General features: G+C 46.9%; 2 protein-coding genes across 2 annotated transcripts; one reads left to right on the forward strand and one right to left on the reverse strand.

The window, feature by feature from the left end:
* Positions 1-395: 395 nt before the first annotated feature.
* MMGT1 (membrane magnesium transporter 1) lies at positions 396-5,619 on the reverse strand. The gene is made up of 4 exons (XM_015832465.1): positions 5,514-5,619; positions 4,842-4,894; positions 4,020-4,123; positions 396-2,716 (listed from the first exon to the last, which is right to left on the reverse strand). Exons 1-4 carry the CDS (start codon positions 5,593-5,595, stop codon positions 2,554-2,556), a joined length of 402 nt encoding a protein of 133 aa, XP_015687951.1. The 5' UTR covers positions 5,596-5,619; the 3' UTR covers positions 396-2,553.
* A 427-nt stretch (positions 5,620-6,046) lies between these two features.
* SLC9A6 (solute carrier family 9 member A6) lies at positions 6,047-18,625 on the forward strand. Its single transcript, XM_015832504.1, has 16 exons — positions 6,047-6,071; positions 7,910-8,109; positions 8,944-9,021; positions 9,762-9,838; positions 10,666-10,778; positions 11,433-11,538; positions 12,182-12,323; positions 13,030-13,135; positions 13,746-13,834; positions 14,050-14,163; positions 14,429-14,540; positions 15,058-15,211; positions 15,989-16,019; positions 16,378-16,457; positions 17,523-17,628; positions 18,336-18,625. The coding sequence occupies exons 1-16, from the start codon at positions 6,062-6,064 to the stop codon at positions 18,606-18,608; spliced, it is 1,791 nt and encodes a 596-aa protein (XP_015687990.1). The 5' UTR covers positions 6,047-6,061; the 3' UTR covers positions 18,609-18,625.
* Positions 18,626-18,939: the final 314 nt, after the last annotated feature.

Consider the following 18,939-nt stretch of genomic DNA (forward strand, 5'->3'; position numbering starts at 1 on the left):
TTGATCAAGCAAGGCTGTTTTTGGCCTTTGTTTTCAGAAATATTGGAAACTTTTCGAAGCGGGCATTTTCAATTTTACGTTCCCCTGAATTAGGCCCATTGATCCCTTAACGCACCTCAATTGTGGGACTGTAATTAAGGGCTTATTTACAGATGCCAGACAGACAGGAGGTGGCAAAGCCTTGTATTAACTGAAAGCATAGTCATTTTCCTTTTTGTTGAACTAAGGCGCATAATGAACCAGTTTAGGAGCCCAAAAACTGATCAATCTATTTTCTAAGTACTTTCACCTCTCCCTTCAGAGAAATCCATAATCCTTCAGATTTAAGACCCCATTTCACAAGTTTACACCACCAGTAAAAAAATATTGCATCTGCAAAAATAATTCTTACTCTGTTTTGGAATAACATTAGTTCTTTATTGGACATTGCAAGAGCAAAAAGGGAAAGAAACAAAATTTGCACATTTGTAACATAACCATGGATAGTGAAAGGGAACCTGTTCATTTCTTGCAAGTTTAAGAGACCCAGAAGATGCTTGAACAGAGTGCAAAATCCATAACAAATGCACGAAAAGACTGACTTTGGAGAAAGACTGCCATTTTGTAGCAAAATTTGCAAGTTCTTGGCAAAACTGGACTCTGATTAGGGTCAGGAGAAAGAACAAACAAGGGCCCCAGCTTGGAACAGCGTATACTAAAACAGCAAACACTGTATTTTATAGAGCTGTTTTGGATGTCACCCTATTAACTGCCCACTTCATTGTTTTGAATTTTGGGCTGGAGAATGTTATTAGGTACCAAACTGAATTAAAAACCTGCTAGAAGAAACAATCGCCCAGAAAGGAGCGGGAGACAGAATAGCCAATGGGCAGCTACTTTTGAGCAGGTATTTTAACACCAGGATATTAGGAGGAAGATGACCAACAGAGCTACGCAACCGCCTTACAGATGTCTGACAAGTTTCACCTAAAAAGAGAATGCAAGGCTAAGGCTGAGCTTAATTCAAAGGAAGGACCACAACATTGAACCAACTGGCACCAATGCCAGGTTTTGAAAGGCCAATATCTATCACAGTCAAGTCTGGAGTTCTGATTCTTTGGCCAGAGCACGGCTTCTCTGGCAAGATAAAAAAAAAAAATTCTGGGTTCAAGCAGTTTCTGTACATTGTTTTCCTGCCCTGGAGTAGTTGTCATCTAAGGGAAAGATCCTATCCCGTGATCTGTAAAGTGCATGCATTTTATTTTAATCACGAGCACATCCGACTCGTCACCCACTCGGAGTCCGACTTTCGTCCCCGGAAACGCACGGGGCAACAATGCTCTTGAAGACAAGACATTCAACTTCTCTACATCTCTAGTTGCTAATTTTGAGGTTGGTTACATTCTGTGAAAAATCAAGCTCGGAGCAAACTTATTGAACTGAAGGGAACTTGGAGCACCCCAAATATTGCAAGGTGGGTAAATCTGGAAGAAGCCTGGTGATCCAATACAATTAGGTTTGAAAACGTAGCACAGTGGAAAAACGAGTTGAACGTGTTCAGTTGCTCGAACAAGAACACGGCCTTTATCCTGTTTTTAAAAGCACACATGAGTGGGAGCTAAATCAAAAGGCACTATCAAAAAACGAAATCAAGAAATCGTTGCAAGACAATCCAAGTCTATTCCGTCTGCAAACTTGGCATGCTGTCAAACCACCTTTTTCCTCCCTAAGTCAGTCTTCCCCACCTGCCTGTCACCTTGCATGTTTTAGACTACCATTTCCATCCACTTGAGCCTTTTTACTGAAGGAATCCTAGTCTTTCGATCCAGCTCCTCTTGGCTACAAGCTATATGGATGACGACGACGTGATATAAGTAAAGAACTTGATGACAGAAGTGAATGGATTACAGCTGACCTGGCCATTGTGACTTCTCAAAAAGCACACACTTTTTATAATCTCTGAGCATTTCGGGGAACTTGCAGTCAATGGCTAATAATCAAGTCCATACCCCTTTGGCAAAATCTTGGCTAAATTCCTACTTGTAAAAGATTAATCTTGACTGGCTCTGCGGGGAGATATTCCACACAGAGCACCAATAAACGAGATGCAGGAATTACCACATTGTGTGGAAGGAGAGTTACGAGACAGCAAAGCAGACAAGCCACCCGCAACTATTTTACTGTTGAACAAAATAATACAACATATCCTTTTCTGTGCTTATTAAAATCATCTGCACTTGGTGATACAGATTTTGATAATTCAGAAGTGAGTTAACCATAGTGCTTTAATGAAAGGAAAAATGCATATTTCACTGCATAATTTTAGCAGTAACTTTCACTGTTTGCCAATTCACAATTTGTCATGACCAGTGTTCAAAAGACCTTTTAATATATTTTAATAGATTCATGTATGTGCGTGCATGTGTGTGTGGATACACATGCACGCACACACATACTATAAAGCCTGGAAGATCAATATAAATACTGCTCCAGAAATTTTTAAAAAAGTGTTTATATCCAGCTCCAATATTACAGCTCAGTGTCCTATATTTTTAGAATCGTCTATAAAATTTTTTAACGGTGCAGAGGTTCAAGTTTTCGCAACTTCAGTGATGTGCTGGATGACAAAGCATCCTGGCTGGAGGAAGAATGGACAGTGTCTGGGGACTGGAATAACACTCTGCCCCGGTGATTAAATACATAAAAGGATGGATGGTTCCTTAATGTGTCAAATGTCCTAAAACAAAAGGAAAACGGGAGAGAATGGAATTAACATTGAATCAGAACAGTTACTGTAGTCGGCAAGCAGACAAAAATTTCGGAGAGAATTTTAGACACTGGTATTTTAGACATTGGTATTAACAAATATCATGGTCACACGTAATTTAAATCTTACCTGTCTCTTCCCCTGCAAGGGAGTAGTGGTAGCAAGATAAAACATTACTGCCATATCCCAAGCAGCAGAGAAAAAAAAATCAGGACCACCGCTAAGCAACATTTGGACCAAGAACATGCGTGCCTACAGAGATGGTGGATTCTCCACCTATGGGAGGTTCTAAGAGGCTGGAGAACCATCTCTCAAGGACGGTTTAATTAATTTGCTTGCATACTGCAGAGGGCTGGACCTTATGATCCCTTCCCACTGTACAATCCTACAACTGATTTTCCCCATGCCCTTTGTCAGCCTTGACAAGTTCTGACACTTACACAACCATTGCAGAATTGGCCTTGCTTCAAGATCTGTGCAAACTCAACTCGTTAGCTTAGGCTTGCTATTAATCACGATATAGTATGTTATTTCCCCAAACTTCTGCTGGCTGTTATTTCATTCCTTAGGCCATCAGCCTCAAACCCTCCCTAAAAGGGCCTAGGAGGCCAGTGCACACTTGGCAAATGAGCTTTTTTTGCTTCACGCATTCTGAGAACTTAAATGAAGCCAAGCCAGACGGATGGGTTAGTGGAAAAGGGGAGGAAAAACAACAGCACGAGACTCACTCCAAAATGTCCTAAATTCTTGTTCTCAGAAAAACAAGAATAATAAGTAATAGCAGCAGCCCTACATTCAAGGAAGGCTTTCTGGTTTAAAGTTTCATGCCATCCAGTCAAAATGTCACCATTTTTCATGAAAAGTGACCTGTGCACTACTTCTTCACTACCACCACCCCTTTCACCACTGACTAAACAACCTTTGAGTCAGCTCATTCTTAATAGTCTTTTCCTCACAGGTTCAACATGCGCTTCTCGCATGTGCCTACAATATAGCTCCCATAACCAATTCCCCTGGCAGAACTATTCTGAGGGGGGGGGAAGCACCAAGAGGAGGCCCCATATGATCCTCCTCTCTCGGAGGAAGACACTGAGCAGAATCTTTTATCTCCCCTAGCATTATTTGTTGGCATCTAGGCCAACAACACTTTGTTTTCCCGTTTGAAGCAGAAGAGTGAGAGTCCCCTCCTACTTAGCCTGAAACAGCAAGAAAACATCCAGGAGACAAGCAATTATAGTAGTAGCAATCGAGGAGGAAAGAGAAAGGAACATACTTATTTTTTAGCTCTGAAGTAGCGTCCATATCTTTAAATTCTCCTGCAATATGAACAATCCCGTAACAGGTAACTGCAAAGGCCAGCAGAGTTTGAAGAACAATCTATAAACAGATGAAAAATGACAGCTGAGTGTTTTCAGAAAGCCACTCCACCATAATTTGGTTCCTTGTTGAGGCTTCTGTATTCAAGGTAATTTTCCTTTTTGAGCTCAAAAGTACCAGGGTTAGAAAAAGGGTAACACGGTGGACCAAGATCTGGTTTGAGACACGGAATGCCTTATTATGCCTTAATGTGAGAAAAAGTAAATGAACAATCTTTACTGCAATTAAAACTATTACATAGGTTTCTATAGCAAAGGCATTGGACTGTTTGCAATCTGGCTTTGTGAGCACTCCTGACCAGTTCAAAGTCAGTAACAAAAATCAAAAACACTGAGAAAAAAGAGAGAATGCAATGAGGGCAGGATCAGTGGGTGGAAGACATGTTAGCCAAACGCCAGAAGGATCAGGTGGTTTACTCTGCAGAACCCCGGGAGTTGAACCAGAGCAAAATATCAAGTGGGGGCAAGAAGGAATTCCTAGACTCAAGGGATGCTTTTAAGGGAGGGGAAAGTGCCAAATGTGGAGGGTTTCATTCCTGCCACAGGCTACAACTGGCAAAGCCCATCAAGCGTGCCAAGAAAATGAAGAGCCGGCAGCAGTTCAAATCCAGCCAGGCCTTGAGCTCTGTTTGCTTCCTCCTTTATCATTAAGCTACTCTTGAGGTCCAAGCTGCCATTCTGGGGTCTGCACTCCATGCAGAAAGCAGGGAACCACTTACATCTATAGGCAACGTCTCGTCTTCCTTCTCCGTTAATCGCATATAGGAACGATCTGTTGAAATAGAAGAGGCAAAGTTTGCATCTTCGTATCCCCTCCCCCAACTGGGCCAAAATGGGACGGGGGGGGAGAGCAGGATGGGGAATGCAGGAGAAGCGTTTTCCCTGTCTTAAAAATATAACGGGGGGAGGAGGAGGAGGAGGCAGGGCATGCCCCTTCTCTCCACAAATTCCCCCGCAGGGACCCCCCCAATTCTCTATTGCATATTGCCCCCCCCTCGCATCTGCCCCCCCATCTGTCCTCCTGGCCTTAAGGGGGGGGCAGTCCTTCCTTTCCTTCCCTCCCCCCACCTCCCTCTTCCCGGGAGTCAGCAGATCCCGAGCTCGCCCCCCTCCCCCCCGTTTGCGAGGGACCCCACCCCGAGGACCCCGCTCCCGGGACTACAACTCCCATCAGCGTCCCGGCCGCCTCCGCCACCGCCTGGGCGCCCTCCACGCTCCCGGGACTACAACTCCCATCACCCCAGGCACCTCAGCCGCCCGCCAGCCGCGGCTACGGCTCCTCCCTCAGGCCCAACCGGCCCGGGGCCCCGTCCCGCTTCCCTTCTCCGGCCCGGGGGCTCTCCGCGGGCGGAGGGGACAGTCGGGCAAGCGGCCCCGCGCGCGTCACTCACGCTGCGCGGCGGAGAAGGCGGCGTGCGCCAGGGCGAAGAGCCCGACCCCGACCAGCCCTTTCCAGAGAGAGGCGGCCGCCATCGTCCGCCCTCCTCCTCCTCCCTCTCCCTCAGCCGCCGCGGGCACTGCGCATGCGCGCTTAGGGAGAGCGAGCGAGAGCGAGAGGGAGCGCGAGGGGAGGAGCCGCCGCCCCCGCGTCGCTCGGCGCGCCGCGATGACGTCAGGTGCGCGGCGCTGGGCCGGGGCTGCCGATGGGCGTCTGATCCGCTGAGCCGGGCGCGAGGAGGCGGCGGAGGCGGCGGCGGTGGCAGCCATGGCGGCGCTGCTGCTGCTGGCGCTGGGCCTGGAGCCGGGCCCCGGCGGGGCGGGCGGGCGGCATCCGGGCGCGCTGGAGGAAGAGCTGGTGGCCGAGAAGGCGGCGGAGGCCAGCCACCGCCAGGACAGCGCCAACCTGCTGGTCTTCATCCTGCTGCTGACCCTCACCATCCTCACCATCTGGCTCTTCAAGCACCGCCGCGCCCGCTTCCTGCACGAGACCGGGCTGGCCATGATCTACGGTGAGCAGCAGCAGCAGCAGCAGCAACAACAGAGCCCATCATCCCCCGCCGCCGGTCCCGAGGACCCTTCGCATGCTGTCCCCCCCGCCCGGCCCGTTTGCTGAGGGGGTCCCCGGTGTTGCTGAGGGGAGGGAGGGAGGGAGGATCAGCATCAGCATAAAAAGGGGGAGGTTTGGGGGGGGATTCCCAGAGATCCCCCCAGGGAGAATTTGGGGAGCCGAGAGGGGTGGGCCCGGCTCAGTTGGGGAAGGCGGGGCTGAACCCCAACCTCGCATCACCTCGGGGTCTGGTGTGAAATTGGGGTGGAAAATGTTCTGCAGCTTTTGCTTTTCGTCCTTCCCTCCCCAGGCAAGAAAGGCGCGGATTTCGCCCATTAACCCATCCTTTCTTCGTTTAGTCTGGGGGGGGGCTATAAAAGCCCCCTTGGGAGAGCCTGATCTGTTAAAGGGGTGAATGCTTATTATTTTAAATTTATCGGCTGCCCAATGGACTTCATAAACCTGACACTATTAAAATCTCTCGATTTATTGCCACTCTTAGACGTTTTGTATTTCTTCTCCCATAATCCCCAGCCAGCATGGCCAGGGGGACTTACAAGTCCAGCGTGGTGCCGGCAAGAATTGTCTGAAAAGAACCACAGAGCGGACACCCTCCATCCAAACCAGAGCTTTTTCAGGGAAGATTTGAGATCGAGGCTCTAATGTGCAAAACTCCCAATGCTTGACAGTAACAATCCTCTTTCTCTCAAATTTAAGCATGTTTTATTAATAGGATATATTTCCAAAAACTATTCAGTTGCTGTGTTTATATCAGTTGCTAAGGCTTGGTTTTTAGTTAAATATATTACCAAATATCAGTGGATCAAAAATTATTTACTGTCCAAGACCAAACACAATAAAAGACCAGCATGCAATACAATAACTCTAAAAAAAGCAAATCTATGACAGTGAGCAGCTAATGTGTTGATAGCATGGAAACCACTAAATACGCCAACAAATTTTGGAGTCTGTTGTGTGAACTAGACCATTGTGTTATTGATTCGCTATTAGCTATTTGAATCCAAGAGTCTAGATTATCCTGGCCAAAAAGGTGTTGTTGTTTTTCTTCAGCATGGCAGATCCCTGTAATACAGGGACACATTTTGGATTTTTTGCTGCGACGCGTCTTGGCAAATTTTTGAAATTGCTCAAGAGATCCACTGCCATTTTTTCTTAACTGAAGCTGATCTTAGGAACAGTGTTGGGAAACTACGGAGCATAAAAGCTTCAGTGAAACTGCCAATTGCTCAACAGACATAAAGGAAAAGTTTCAAGTTTAAATTTATCGGCTGCTCTTCTCAAACTGACTGAAGAGAACGCGGTTATTTTAAGTTGCCTTAGAGTTGTAGTAATATATATATTTTTCAATGAACGGGAGTTGGATTGGATGGTCTCTCGGGCTCCTTCATATCTGTATGGTCTGATTTATGCAGCACAATTCACTTGGGTGCTGAACCTTCTACCTTTTCTCCTGTTCCTACTCTCATCGCTGCCATTCTGTTCCAGCGGTTCTGCACGAAAGCATCTAGGAAACACTCAGGGCCCAAGTCATGCTGGTGTGTTCAGCACAAGCTCTGTAATTCTGAAATATTTTGATGACGCTTTGCATGATTTGGGGTACTGAATTTATTCCATTGAGGCACTACTTGACTCTGAAACATATTCTGTTTCAATTTTGCTGGAGGAGTTCTTCTGACAGTTGGTGAAAGAGGGCGCTGAGAATGTATAGATCTGAACTCTGAGCCTCTCAGGGTTGCTCTAGGTCTCTAGCAAACCTGAAGTCCTCTGTGTTTCTTACAGGAGTTCTGGTGGGGGTCATTCTTCGCTACGGCATCCACATTCCCGGCGATATCAACAACGTGACTTTAAGCTGCCCAATGCAAACAAACCCTGCTACTTTGCTGGTCAACCTGAGTGGGAAGTTTTATGAGTACACCCTGAAGGGGGAGATCAGTTCCCATGAACTCAATAGTGTTCAAGATAATGAGATGCTGCGGAAGGTAAGCTCTGATCCTTTCCACTTCACTTTCCCCCCCTTTTTTTAGATCAAAGGTTCTAGGAAAATATGATCGAAATTCACAGTCCTGCCTTAGCTTTGCCCCAGGTTTCTAGAGGAGTCTGGAAAAGAAAAAGGGAAAAAGCTGCAGAGTTTTTGAAGGCATCTCTCCTGGTTCTTCTCTGGGCTGATGGCTGTTCCTCAAAGTTCTCAGCTTTGCATGCTCAAGAAATCCCTTAATGCAGTGTTTCTCAACCTTGACAATTTTAAGGCATGTGGACTTCAACTCCCAGAATTCCACAGCCAGCATTGCTGGCTGTGGAATTGTGGGAGTTGAAGTCCACATTCCTTAAAATTGTCAAGGTTGAGAAACACTGCCTTAATGGCTAGCTTCACACCTTGCTTTGCAAGTCTAAATGTGAATTGCTGGGCTGCAACTTGCCAGTTTGGGTGGGTCTTGCCTTTGGAAGAGGCAAACTGTTGTGTGCAGTCAGCCATTTATAATTGTTCAAAAGTATGGCGAGGCACACTCACTCTAGTCCTGTAGCTTCCTTCCCATATTCATCAGATCTCTTCGGGGCAGACATATTACATTACTCTGCTGTGTTGTACATCCCAGACCCGCACTGCAGTGACTGCCAACACAGTGCTGTGCTGTTTTGATTCTGGAAGGGGAAGTTGAAAACTCCGGGCTGCAGAACTGTTGTGCTAAAACTGTGGTACAGTTCTTGTTTTTAACAAAAAATGCACTTCGCCAAATGATAAGTTTTACTCTGCACCCATTGAAGTTGGATCTTTTGTGATGTTTTCATTCTTTCTCTCTTTTCATATCCTACAGGTAACTTTTGATCCTGAAGTGTTCTTTAATATCTTGCTCCCTCCAATTATATTTTACGCTGGATATAGCTTAAAACGGGTAGGTATCTGTTCCTTCTAATCCTCTTTAAAATATCTGGGGCAGCAGCGTATGTTGAGAAGAACATAAAGCAGACATTGCCCACCTGCTGCTCTGTTGTTGTCATTGACGACAACTTCAGTCTGTTTTGGATGAACTCAGCTGGTTTTTCTGTTGGATTTGATGCCTTAAGATTCTACTATGCCACAGCTTGAAACAGGGGAAACAATCTCTTCCATCCACTACCGCTATAATGTAATCCAGTGCATGTATACAAAATAAAATAAATCCAAAAAGCAAAGTCTATCCCTTGCAATCCAAACCTTTAATTGCCCTCTCCTATAACCAGAACAGAACTTTTGCCACAAAGATAAATTTGGATAATAAAGAAATAGTACGTTGTGAAATGTTTTTTTCAGAGGAAATGTGCCTCTGATCTTTCCAAAATCAGTAATTTGTAACCAGACACCAAGTGCCTACAGGCAGCGCTGTCTGTCCTAATGTGGATTTTTCCCCATGTTAGGGGAAAAAATGGGTAATTGTAATGCTTGTAAAACATTTTAGTTGGAAAGGCATTTTAAGTGCTAGAGAGATAAGCTTATTGTCTTGTTATTTGCTTTTTGCCTGAAATAATTGTATGTGTAGGGAGGGTTCGGTGGGACTTTGACAAAAATGGCCAGGTCATTCTAGCTCAGCCATTCCTAGCATTTAAAGTAACCGAAGTCTCTCCTCTCTCTCTCTCTCTCTCTTTTCTTTTCAAGCGTCACTTCTTCCGAAACCTTGGATCCATTTTAGCATATGCATTTCTTGGAACAGCAATTTCCTGTTTTGTGATAGGGTGAGAATTCCTGCCCCTCCCTCCTTTACCCCTTCTGCTTCTAAAAATATTCGTTGTTTACATCCTTTGCATATTATCTAATAAACAGTGCTCTGTGAGCAGCTGCAATGCCAGAGGTTAAAACCATGACAGCAATAAGGCATTAAAGCGGCAATTAAAATAGGCACAGCATAAATCGCAACAAAATGGACAAGAGCAAGGCAAGGCCTTCTGCATTTTTAAAAATGAGAAGCTAACAATTCCAGGCTGGTTTGGATATGTTGATAAACAAGCCCAATTCCCCGTTCTTGTCCATTGCGCCCAGGCCATCGTAGATTGCATACAATTTAAAACATTAATGAACTATGATTGATTAATCTTAATCGTGATGGTTCAAACCAATCACCGTTGTAAACCACTTTGAAGTGGCTCCATCTAGGTTTTTAAGCAGAGATTGGACAGCCATTTGTCTGAAATGGTATAGGATCTCCTGCTTGAGCAGGAGGTTGGACTAGAAGACCTCCAAGTTCCCTTCTTCCAACTCTGCATGAACTCTATATTGAAGATTAAAGCGTGCCTGGATTTAGATGCCGTGATATGATGGCTGAAGAAAATGTGGAATTAACCCCTCCCAGCTGCATCTGGGGGAGGAGAGAACACCTGAGCCCAGTAGAAGGCTGTGTTTATTAGGACTGGACCCATATGTGCTTCCCAGAAACTCATGGGCTGCCAAGGGCAGGTGCAAGAAAGTGACTTGCACAAGGCTGCCTGAGTCTCTTAAATAAATGAAGAATACAGCTTGCCATGGTGACAGTGATGCCAACTTGCCAACTTCCTGTGTTCAACAGATCCATCATGTACGGCTGTGTTGCGCTGATGAAAGTGATGGGGCAGCTTGGAGGAGAGTTCTATTTTACCGACTGCCTGTTTTTTGGGGCCATTGCCTCCGCTACAGATCCTGGTAGGTTGTGGGCAGGAACCAGGGACCCTCCTCAAAAATGCCCTTGGCAACTGAGTTTGATTTTTTCTTGCTTTGGCTTCTTTGTGCCCTGCAGAAGTGGAGGAATATAGCAAGATCCACCTTGCTGGATCAGATCAGGTGCATAGCTGGATGCCCAGCAAAAGCCCACGAGCAGATAAAAAAGATGTTAGTAATCTTGGAGTCCAAGCAGATTCAGCCTTATTTCACAAGAAAAAGGGGAGAACATTGGGAGAGAATTGTATGCCTGTATCTCTGAGCTTCTTGAAAGGATATTGATCTAGCAGGGATCTCCCATCCCATCTAGAATGAGACAGTAATGGCCTTTTATGTCTTAAAGGAATCTCGTTAAGATTCCTGAGTAAGTTTGAACCCCTCAAGCTATAATAAGGAACAGCCTTCTTTCAACTCTTCAATTTATGCCATGAACTCTGTATCAAAAGACTTTTATGGAGGCATCCATGCAAAGTATCCTATGGATGACCTGGGGTGGACTGTCCTATAAGCATTTGTGGGCCTTTCTAGATGGGTGTTTGCGTCTCTGCCATATTTTGAAGATTGAGATGTTGCCAGGTAATAATACAGTAGGCCAGCTCGGGATTCTAGCAAATTCTTTGTCTTTTTTTTCTTGGCTAGTGACGGTCCTCGCCATATTCCATGAACTTCAAGTGGATGTTGAGCTCTATGCCCTTCTCTTTGGAGAGAGTGTCCTCAACGATGCGGTGGCCATTGTGCTGTGTTCGTAAGTTGTGTGTGTCTTTCGTCCACCACCCTCCCTGGCAGAGGCAGCTCAAGTTAGGGAGCGTCTGCAAAGCGGTTGTGCCTTGTAGAAAGTGATCCCCGGAGCGTCTAGAACTAACGAAATGACGGAGGGCAATTGACGTAGGTCCCTATTTGGCCATAGAGCCATCGTTATGAGTTACCGAAGAAGCATTGATAACCTCAACTGAACTTGAGGAGAAGCGTGACTAAGTCCATCTTTTGTCATGAGGAGGACTGAACGTTAGAATGGGAGCACGTTGTGGTTTCAGCTCTGCCCAGTGTAATTGTCCTCCATCTTCTGATGGTGGTGGCGCAGTGCTTGGAATGCAGTATTGCAGGCTAATTCTGCCCACTGCCAGCAGTTCGATTCTCACCAGCTCAAGGTTGACTCAACCTTCCGTCCTTCCGAGGTCGGTAAAATGAGGACCCAGATTCTTGGGGGCCATAGGCTGACTCTGCTTAGAGAGGGCTTTAAAGCACTATGAAGCGGTATACAAGTCTAAGCGTTATTGCTATTAGGTAGAACATTTCTCCCAGGTAGGAAGAAGAAGAATGTTTGACTCCTGCAATCTGTGGAAGACCTAGCAAAGCACTAAGGAGTCTGCCTTCTGTGTTTCCCACAGTTCAATCATTGCCTACCAGCCTGCAGGATACAACAGCCACACGTTTGATGTTACAGCCATGTTCAAATCCATCGGGATTTTCCTTGGGATTTTCAGCGGATCATTTGCCATGGGGGCCGCTACGGGTGTCGTGACTGCTCTGATATCCTTGCTTTGTCCGTTGACAATTTTTTGTCTCTGAGCGAGAAGGTTTGCCAGTATAAAAATCTGCAGAGTGAGGAGGGGTCTTCCGGTTTGTTCCCCATGAAATAATTCAAAGTTCTGGACTAGTTTGTCAGTAATATAACTCAAATTTTATTTATTTGTTTGTTGCTTATTATTAATATGCTGCTTTTCCTCAGAACAGACTTAAAGCTCTAACTATTTATCATAAACTAGACTGGCCACAAACATCCAAACTGTAGAAACCTTTTTTTTTTTTTTTACTCATTATATCCATTTCAGCCAGTCAGAAGCACCCTATCAAAATGTATTTGCTTACTGGGTTTACAAGGCTTTCTTCATTGTCAAGTGATTTAATTAAGGGCTAATTAAGTCAAAGAGTGCCAAACCACTTTGAATGCAAAGGGTGGAAACATTTCAAGAACAGGCCACAGGGATCAACAAGACGAAGTCTTCCCCCCTAGATTGCAAGCTTATAGCATCAAAGCCCAAAAGCCCTTATTTGACAAGCCATAGATTTTCTGATGCACTTACTTGACCCCTGAGTTTGCTTGGTTCATGTCTTTCCCTTATTGGGGGACACGCTAACAGTCTCTCTGAGAAATTGCTGTCATTTTGTTGGGGTATGTTTTTTAAAATCTGCAGAAACCTCTGGGGATTTCTCCCTTAACTGCTTCCAGCTTCACGTCACCAAGTTTACCAAACTTCACGAGTTCCACCTGTTGGAAACAGGCTTGTTTTTCCTGATGTCCTGGAGTACCTTCCTGTTGGCTGAAGCATGTGGTTTTACCGGTAAGGGGGGATGTGCTTCTTCCTTGTACCGCCTGAGTGGAGCTGTGCCAGGGCACTTCCCAGAGTGCCATGAGGTTTAAATCCTTGCCAGTGTGGCAGTCAGCCCATTTCTCTGATGCTGGAAAGACCAGCCCCACACCCCTCCCCAAACCCCCGGGGACAGTTCAGCCAGGGGAGCCGAGGGTCTGGGATCCGACTGTAGCTTGTGGTCTTCAGCCCCTCCAGTTTTCTCTTGAGGCGTCTCCAGGGCGGGCGGGCGGGGTGCTTTCTGGCTGGAGAGAGGGGTGTCCTGGGAGGAGCTGCTTATGCAACATGGAGCAGTGTCCTTATCAACCTGTTGGGGCTGATTGCTTTCATCTGTAGGAAGAAGTATTCTGCGTAACTAACAAGCAGGTGGGTGTCTCTGGCTGGACCCACGCAACCTGCCAACTTTTTGTTGTTTGTTCAAGTCAGACTGGAAACTAACTTCAAGCCCTAAAATTTGGTTTATTGCAGGTTCAGCACTCCCCTATCAGGCTAAACCGTAATAAAAGGGTTCTGTGTTGATGAAAAACTGGAGATGGGCTTTGGTGCTGCAGGCTACCTTATTAATACAGCATTTTGTCCCCAGGTGTGGTGGCGGTTTTGTTCTGTGGCATCACTCAAGCTCACTATACTTACAACAACTTGTCCACAGAGTCACAGCAGAGGACAAAACAGGTGAGGCCGTGGGCCAGAATGGCCAGGGAGAGACACCCTCCTCAATGCAGGGCAATAATTTTTTAAAAGTTGCCCACTGTCCCCCCCCCCTTATAAATCTAATAAATGTAACGCTGGCTTCTATATTTTGTGCTGTCCATGCTTTGAGGAATTCCCTATCATTTAAATAAATGGGCCATGCTATCGTTGCTATCTTCTCCTGTCCAATATTTTAGTTGTTTGAGCTTCTCAACTTCTTGGCGGAGAACTTCATCTTTTCCTACATGGGGCTGACGCTGTTCACGTTCCAGAACCACGTCTTTAATCCAACCTTTGTGGTTGGGGCTTTTGTATCCTTTTTTCTTTAAAAAAAAAAAAGAGAGAGGAGGGAACTTACATCATCAGTGCTAGAAGGGACTGCATGTATATAGAGAGCAAACCCAGCTCCCTTCTAGCACTGATGATGTTACCTAGTCGGGTCATGAAACGTCTGCAAGAAAACCACCCAGCTCAGAGAACATCAAGGACACACACACACCCCCAAGTTCAACCCTGAGCTCACAAATAATTCTCTTCTATCAGAAAATAATTTCCTTAATGCAGCCCCGTATCTAGCTGGCGGTATTCCTGGGAAGAGCGGCAAACATCTATCCCCTCTCTTTCCTGCTTAACCTGGGGAGGCGAAACAAGATTGGGACAAACTTTCAGCATATGATGATGTTTGCTGGTGAGTGGCCCTGGAGCTCCTTTTGAACCCGGTTGCCATAAATAATTGCCCGCTTGACTTGAAAGAAGGAAAGGCAGCTACTACAGAGAGGAAGAATGGGACCCTTCCAGTTTTTAAGATGTTATTGGAGTGAAGGGGGGGGGGCATGGAAATATTTCTTATCAGGCTAAAAAAAAAAAAAATGCCTTCAGAAAACAAACCGATGAGGTTATGGAGCCTGAGGAGACATGGTGGCTACTTGAAAGACAAGGAAATGACTTGCAGAAAGCTTCAATCCCACATAAAGGCTTAGCTGTAGCCAATAAGCATAGAACAGGCTATGAGTGTATTTTACGACCTCTCAACTGCCTTGCTTATTAATGCTTCACATGGACCTGGCACTCGTGCAAATGGGAGCTGCACATGTGAGCACACGCGTGCACAGCCTGGTTCCCAAAGGACCAGGCCAGGCTTGGGGACCCCTGGACTAGAAAGCCGGCCAGGTTTAGGAAACTTCATGCCCCTTTCTCTCTCTCAGGCCTGCGGGGAGCCATGGCGTTTGCCTTGGCCATCCGGGACACAGCCACCTATGCGCGGCAGGTGATGTTCAGTACGACTCTGCTGATTGTCTTTTTCACCGTCTGGGTGTTTGGTGGTGGCACCACCGCGATGCTTTCGTGCCTGCACATTCGGTGAGTAGACCCTCCCCCCTCCTTCCTCAGCTGCAAGCAGAATTGCTCAGTTTGGGGGGGGGATGACATCCTGTGCGTGGTGAGTTTTAAAAGAGCCGCGCTTGGCCTCAAAGCCACTTTCTGGATAATTGCAATGGAGGCCTTTGAGCACGTCGGTTTGTGTCTTTTCGGGATAAGGGTGGTGCTGACCGAATTGCAAGTGTGTTTTTTGCCCCGGTGTGAAAGAGAGAACCAGTTGCTAGCTGAGTGGAGCCACATCCAGTTGTGAAAAGGATCCTCTTTGCCACTGGGTGTCAGCTTGGCTCTGGATGAGGAGCATGAGGATAGCAGCCGGGCAGGAATAAACCGCACCAGCCTCCCAAGACTCATATTCATCCACTTGTGCTCCACAGTCTCTCTTCAGATTGAGAAGAGGTGGACTGATGATGTTCCATCAAGTCAGGGTCGATTCTTAGCAACCACCTAGATTTTCTTCAAGTTGACTTGTCCACAGCCTGGTCCTTTAGGTCCTCCAATGGTGCCCCCATCACCGCTGAAACTGGGTCCTCCACTTTCCTGCTGGTCATCCCCCTTCTCCTCTTTCCTCCCACCTTTCCCAACATCTGAGAAATGCACATTTTTGTGCATTTCAACCCGCCTGTTAACTTTGGCACGAAGGGCGAATGATCGTACGTAGAGGAACACATCTCAAGCCTTTGGGGTGAGGGTTTGTGTGCCTCTGGGCTATCCCCAGTCTGAATGGGGAGAGTAATAGTCCTTGTGTGTTCTTCTCTGCAGGGTTGGTGTAGATGCTGACCAAGACAATGTGGTAAGTCCTCCTCTCTCCCATCATCGCTCCCACACTCTTGCGGCTGTTTAGTCAGAATTTCCAAGGCCTCAGTGATTAGGGTCACCCTTGAGGCATTGTTCGCCTTCTGGCTCACCAGCTGCTTTCAAGGTCTCATTGCTGACCAGCCTGGGCAGGCCTCCCTTGGGTCCTGATGCCAGGATTCGGCCGGAACTTTGTGGAAGCGCTACAGATCTTTAAAATCCTCCCGATTTTTGATTAACGCAATTCCAGATTACAAACATCAAATAATAAACAACGGAACACAGAAAATAAAGATTGGTGGTGGCTCTCCTCCTCCACACCCCACTACGATCCGGGTGTGTTTCTTCTTTTCCAGGTCGAGGCAGAAAACGAGGGGCGAAGCACCCGGGCTGAGAGCGCCTGGCTGTTCCGAGTCTGGTACAACTTCGACCATAAGTATCCTTCCCAGAGACCTGGGGGTGGTCCTGGACCCCAGGCCCTGCATCTGCAAGGAGCAACTGCTGCCTGGGGAGTGGGCCTAAGCGCCTTTCCTTCCTCAGCTGTGCATTCTTGTCTCTCGTGTGGCCATTTATCTGGGCTCAGCCCCAAGAAATGCAGAACTATATATCTGTTGTATGTCCCATGCCAGGAGGGGCAGAAGATTATTTTAGTTTACTGCCATTCTCTGTATGTGCCCCCCTCCCCAGGTTTTGTCACCAGGCCAGCTCTCCGCTGTGACCAGAAGTGACCGAAGCCGTGCCACTAGCAACAAACCTTTGAGAAACCTGAAACCAAAACTTATACCGAGAAAGGTATAATTTCAGGGCCAAAGAATTCTCCTCCAACTCCTGAAAACGGCTTTTTTTTCTTAGAATGAAGGTGGGCCAGACCTGCTTCTCGCTCCGTGAGTTACAGCAGAAGAGAACGAACAGTTGGCCAAAACTGTAGTAGTAGTTGTGATGACTTAATGTAGGAAAACAGGGGAGGAAATCTGCAACCACGCGTAGAGGAATCCTGTGTCGTAGTGGTTCTCAACCTGTGGTCCAGCCACCCCTGGGGGGCCCACAATGTCGTCATAGGGTGTCCGCGAAGGCTTGAAGAAATGTTATGATTTAAATCTTGAGTTAAGTCTTGGGAGTCCACGGCCACAAAAGTTAGGTCTTGGGGGGTCCGTGATGAAGAAAAGCTTGAGAACCACTGCCGTACGGGAAAGTGATCGCTGCTCAACTGCTCAGCCCTTATAGCAGCAACTGTGGTAGTTTTACGGCCGATATAGACTTCAACTCCCAGAATTCCTGAGCCGGCACGGATGTAGCGTTTGTGCGGCAAGGAAGATGCTGGCAAAAGCTTTAAGAAATCCTTTTGCAGTTTGTAATAGAGTTTGTTACTTCTGTTGCGTTGGGTACCTTTCATAGCAGAGTTAGAGCTAGAAAAACCATGTAAGTATGTTGGCTTTGGATAAAAATGTGCTAATTCTGAAAAGAGAGACGCTTCCTTTGCCTTAACCAAAGCCCTTCTCAGCTACTTAAAACCTCTCCTGACGCACAGTGGTCCCCCCCTGACCACCACCCTCCCCAGTTGCTGTGGGCCCATTGCACGGTGTTTGACGAGTCCGCAGGCTTACGAGGTAAGTCCAGGACTTCCCCTTCCCCTCCCCAAATAGCATGACGGGCCTCCTGTGGTCCACCCAGTGCCTTCATCTTGGCATGCTCACCGTTGCCGAGGTGAGACGGACGAAACCTTTTCTAAAACAGGGCTGGACAATCTGTGCGTGGAGTTGGAGAGCTGGCATCTAGGAAAGGAGGGAAGGGCCTCGGGGGGTGGGCAAGTGGTGAGGACGTGGTTTGGGTTGTCCTTTTCCAAGGACTCTGTTGGAAGGCGGGGTGGGCTTTTTCCTTCTTGATGGATTAGTCCATTTCCTGCCTCAAAGCTCTCGAGGCTCTCCTGGATTCATCCTCCACCATAGTGCTTCTGAATGAGCAGCACCCCCAAAAAGTGGAGTGTTGAATTGAAAGGTAGGCTTTCCATAATTGAAAGGGCCCCCAAACTGTTTCTCAAAATAAACATCTCCCCCCCCCACAATGCCACCCCATTGGCTGTGGCCCCGTCTTGCCAAGAAGTAGGTAGGGAATGTGGTTGTAGACACTAAGGAGTTGCCCGGTTTTTTTATTGAAGCCTCTTTGGACGTCTGCTGTTTAATAAAGCCGTGAATTGATCTCTCCTCCCTTCCCTTCCTCCTTCCCGTCTCCTCTCTCACTCTTCTGTCTCTCCCGCCTCCTCTCTTTCTCCTCACTTCTCCGTTCCCTTCCTCCTCTTCTTCCTCCTCCTCCTCAGAATCAAGAGCAGCTGAAAGATGATGATTCAGATCTGATTTTGAATGACGGAGACATCAGCTTGACGTACGGGGATTCCAGCGGGAACTCTGATTCGCTGCCATCGGGCGCCTCAAGACGGGTTGCTGGAAATGGTTCCGAGGACATGCTAGACCAGGAGCTGGGCTTTGGAGACCATGAACTTGTCATCCGGGGGACCCGCCTCGTTCTTCCCATGGACGACTCCGAGCCTCCTTCCGGCGTGGTTGACAACGCTCGCCATGGCCCAGCCTAAGATCGGTGTCTTGACACGACAGGTAGCCTAAGAAAGAGGAACAACAACAACAACAAAATCCGCAGATGATGGTGAAGAAAACCTGGCTATCTACGACCCAAAAAACCTACTGCATGTCTCAGAACATCTCAGCTGTATAAATAGGATTTATTTATATGGTGTCAGGAGAAACAACTGCTATCTGTGCAAGGCAGTTCTCCGGGAGGGAGCTGTTGATTTTGTGCACTTAGAAACGACCGTGTGAAAACGATGGACTTGCACTGAATAGCAATTTTAGATGCAATTGTGTTTTAGATGCAATTGTGCTCTGATGGCCGCGGGAAAGGAGAGA

This window comes from Protobothrops mucrosquamatus, unplaced genomic scaffold (assembly GCF_001527695.2).
Source record: "Protobothrops mucrosquamatus isolate PMUCROS unplaced genomic scaffold, P.Mucros_1.0 scaffold4, whole genome shotgun sequence".
In the NCBI taxonomy this organism is placed as follows: Eukaryota; Metazoa; Chordata; class Lepidosauria; order Squamata; family Viperidae; genus Protobothrops; species Protobothrops mucrosquamatus.

Coding starts and splice junctions, on each gene's coding strand:
- MMGT1 (XM_015832465.1), bottom strand. CDS start 5,595: ATGGCGGCCGCCTCTCTCTGGAAAGGGCTGGTCGGGGTCGGGCTCTTC. Junction 4,895..5,513: donor CGCCTTCTCCGCCGCGCAGC/GTGAGTGACGCG, acceptor CTATTTCAACAG/ATCGTTCCTATATGCGATTA. Junction 4,124..4,841: donor ACGAGACGTTGCCTATAGAT/GTAAGTGGTTCC, acceptor ATCTGTTTATAG/ATTGTTCTTCAAACTCTGCT.
- SLC9A6 (XM_015832504.1), top strand. Junction 8,110..8,943: donor ATAATGAGATGCTGCGGAAG/GTAAGCTCTGAT, acceptor CATATCCTACAG/GTAACTTTTGATCCTGAAGT. Junction 17,629..18,335: donor CGAGTCCGCAGGCTTACGAG/GTAAGTCCAGGA, acceptor CCTCCTCCTCAG/AATCAAGAGCAGCTGAAAGA.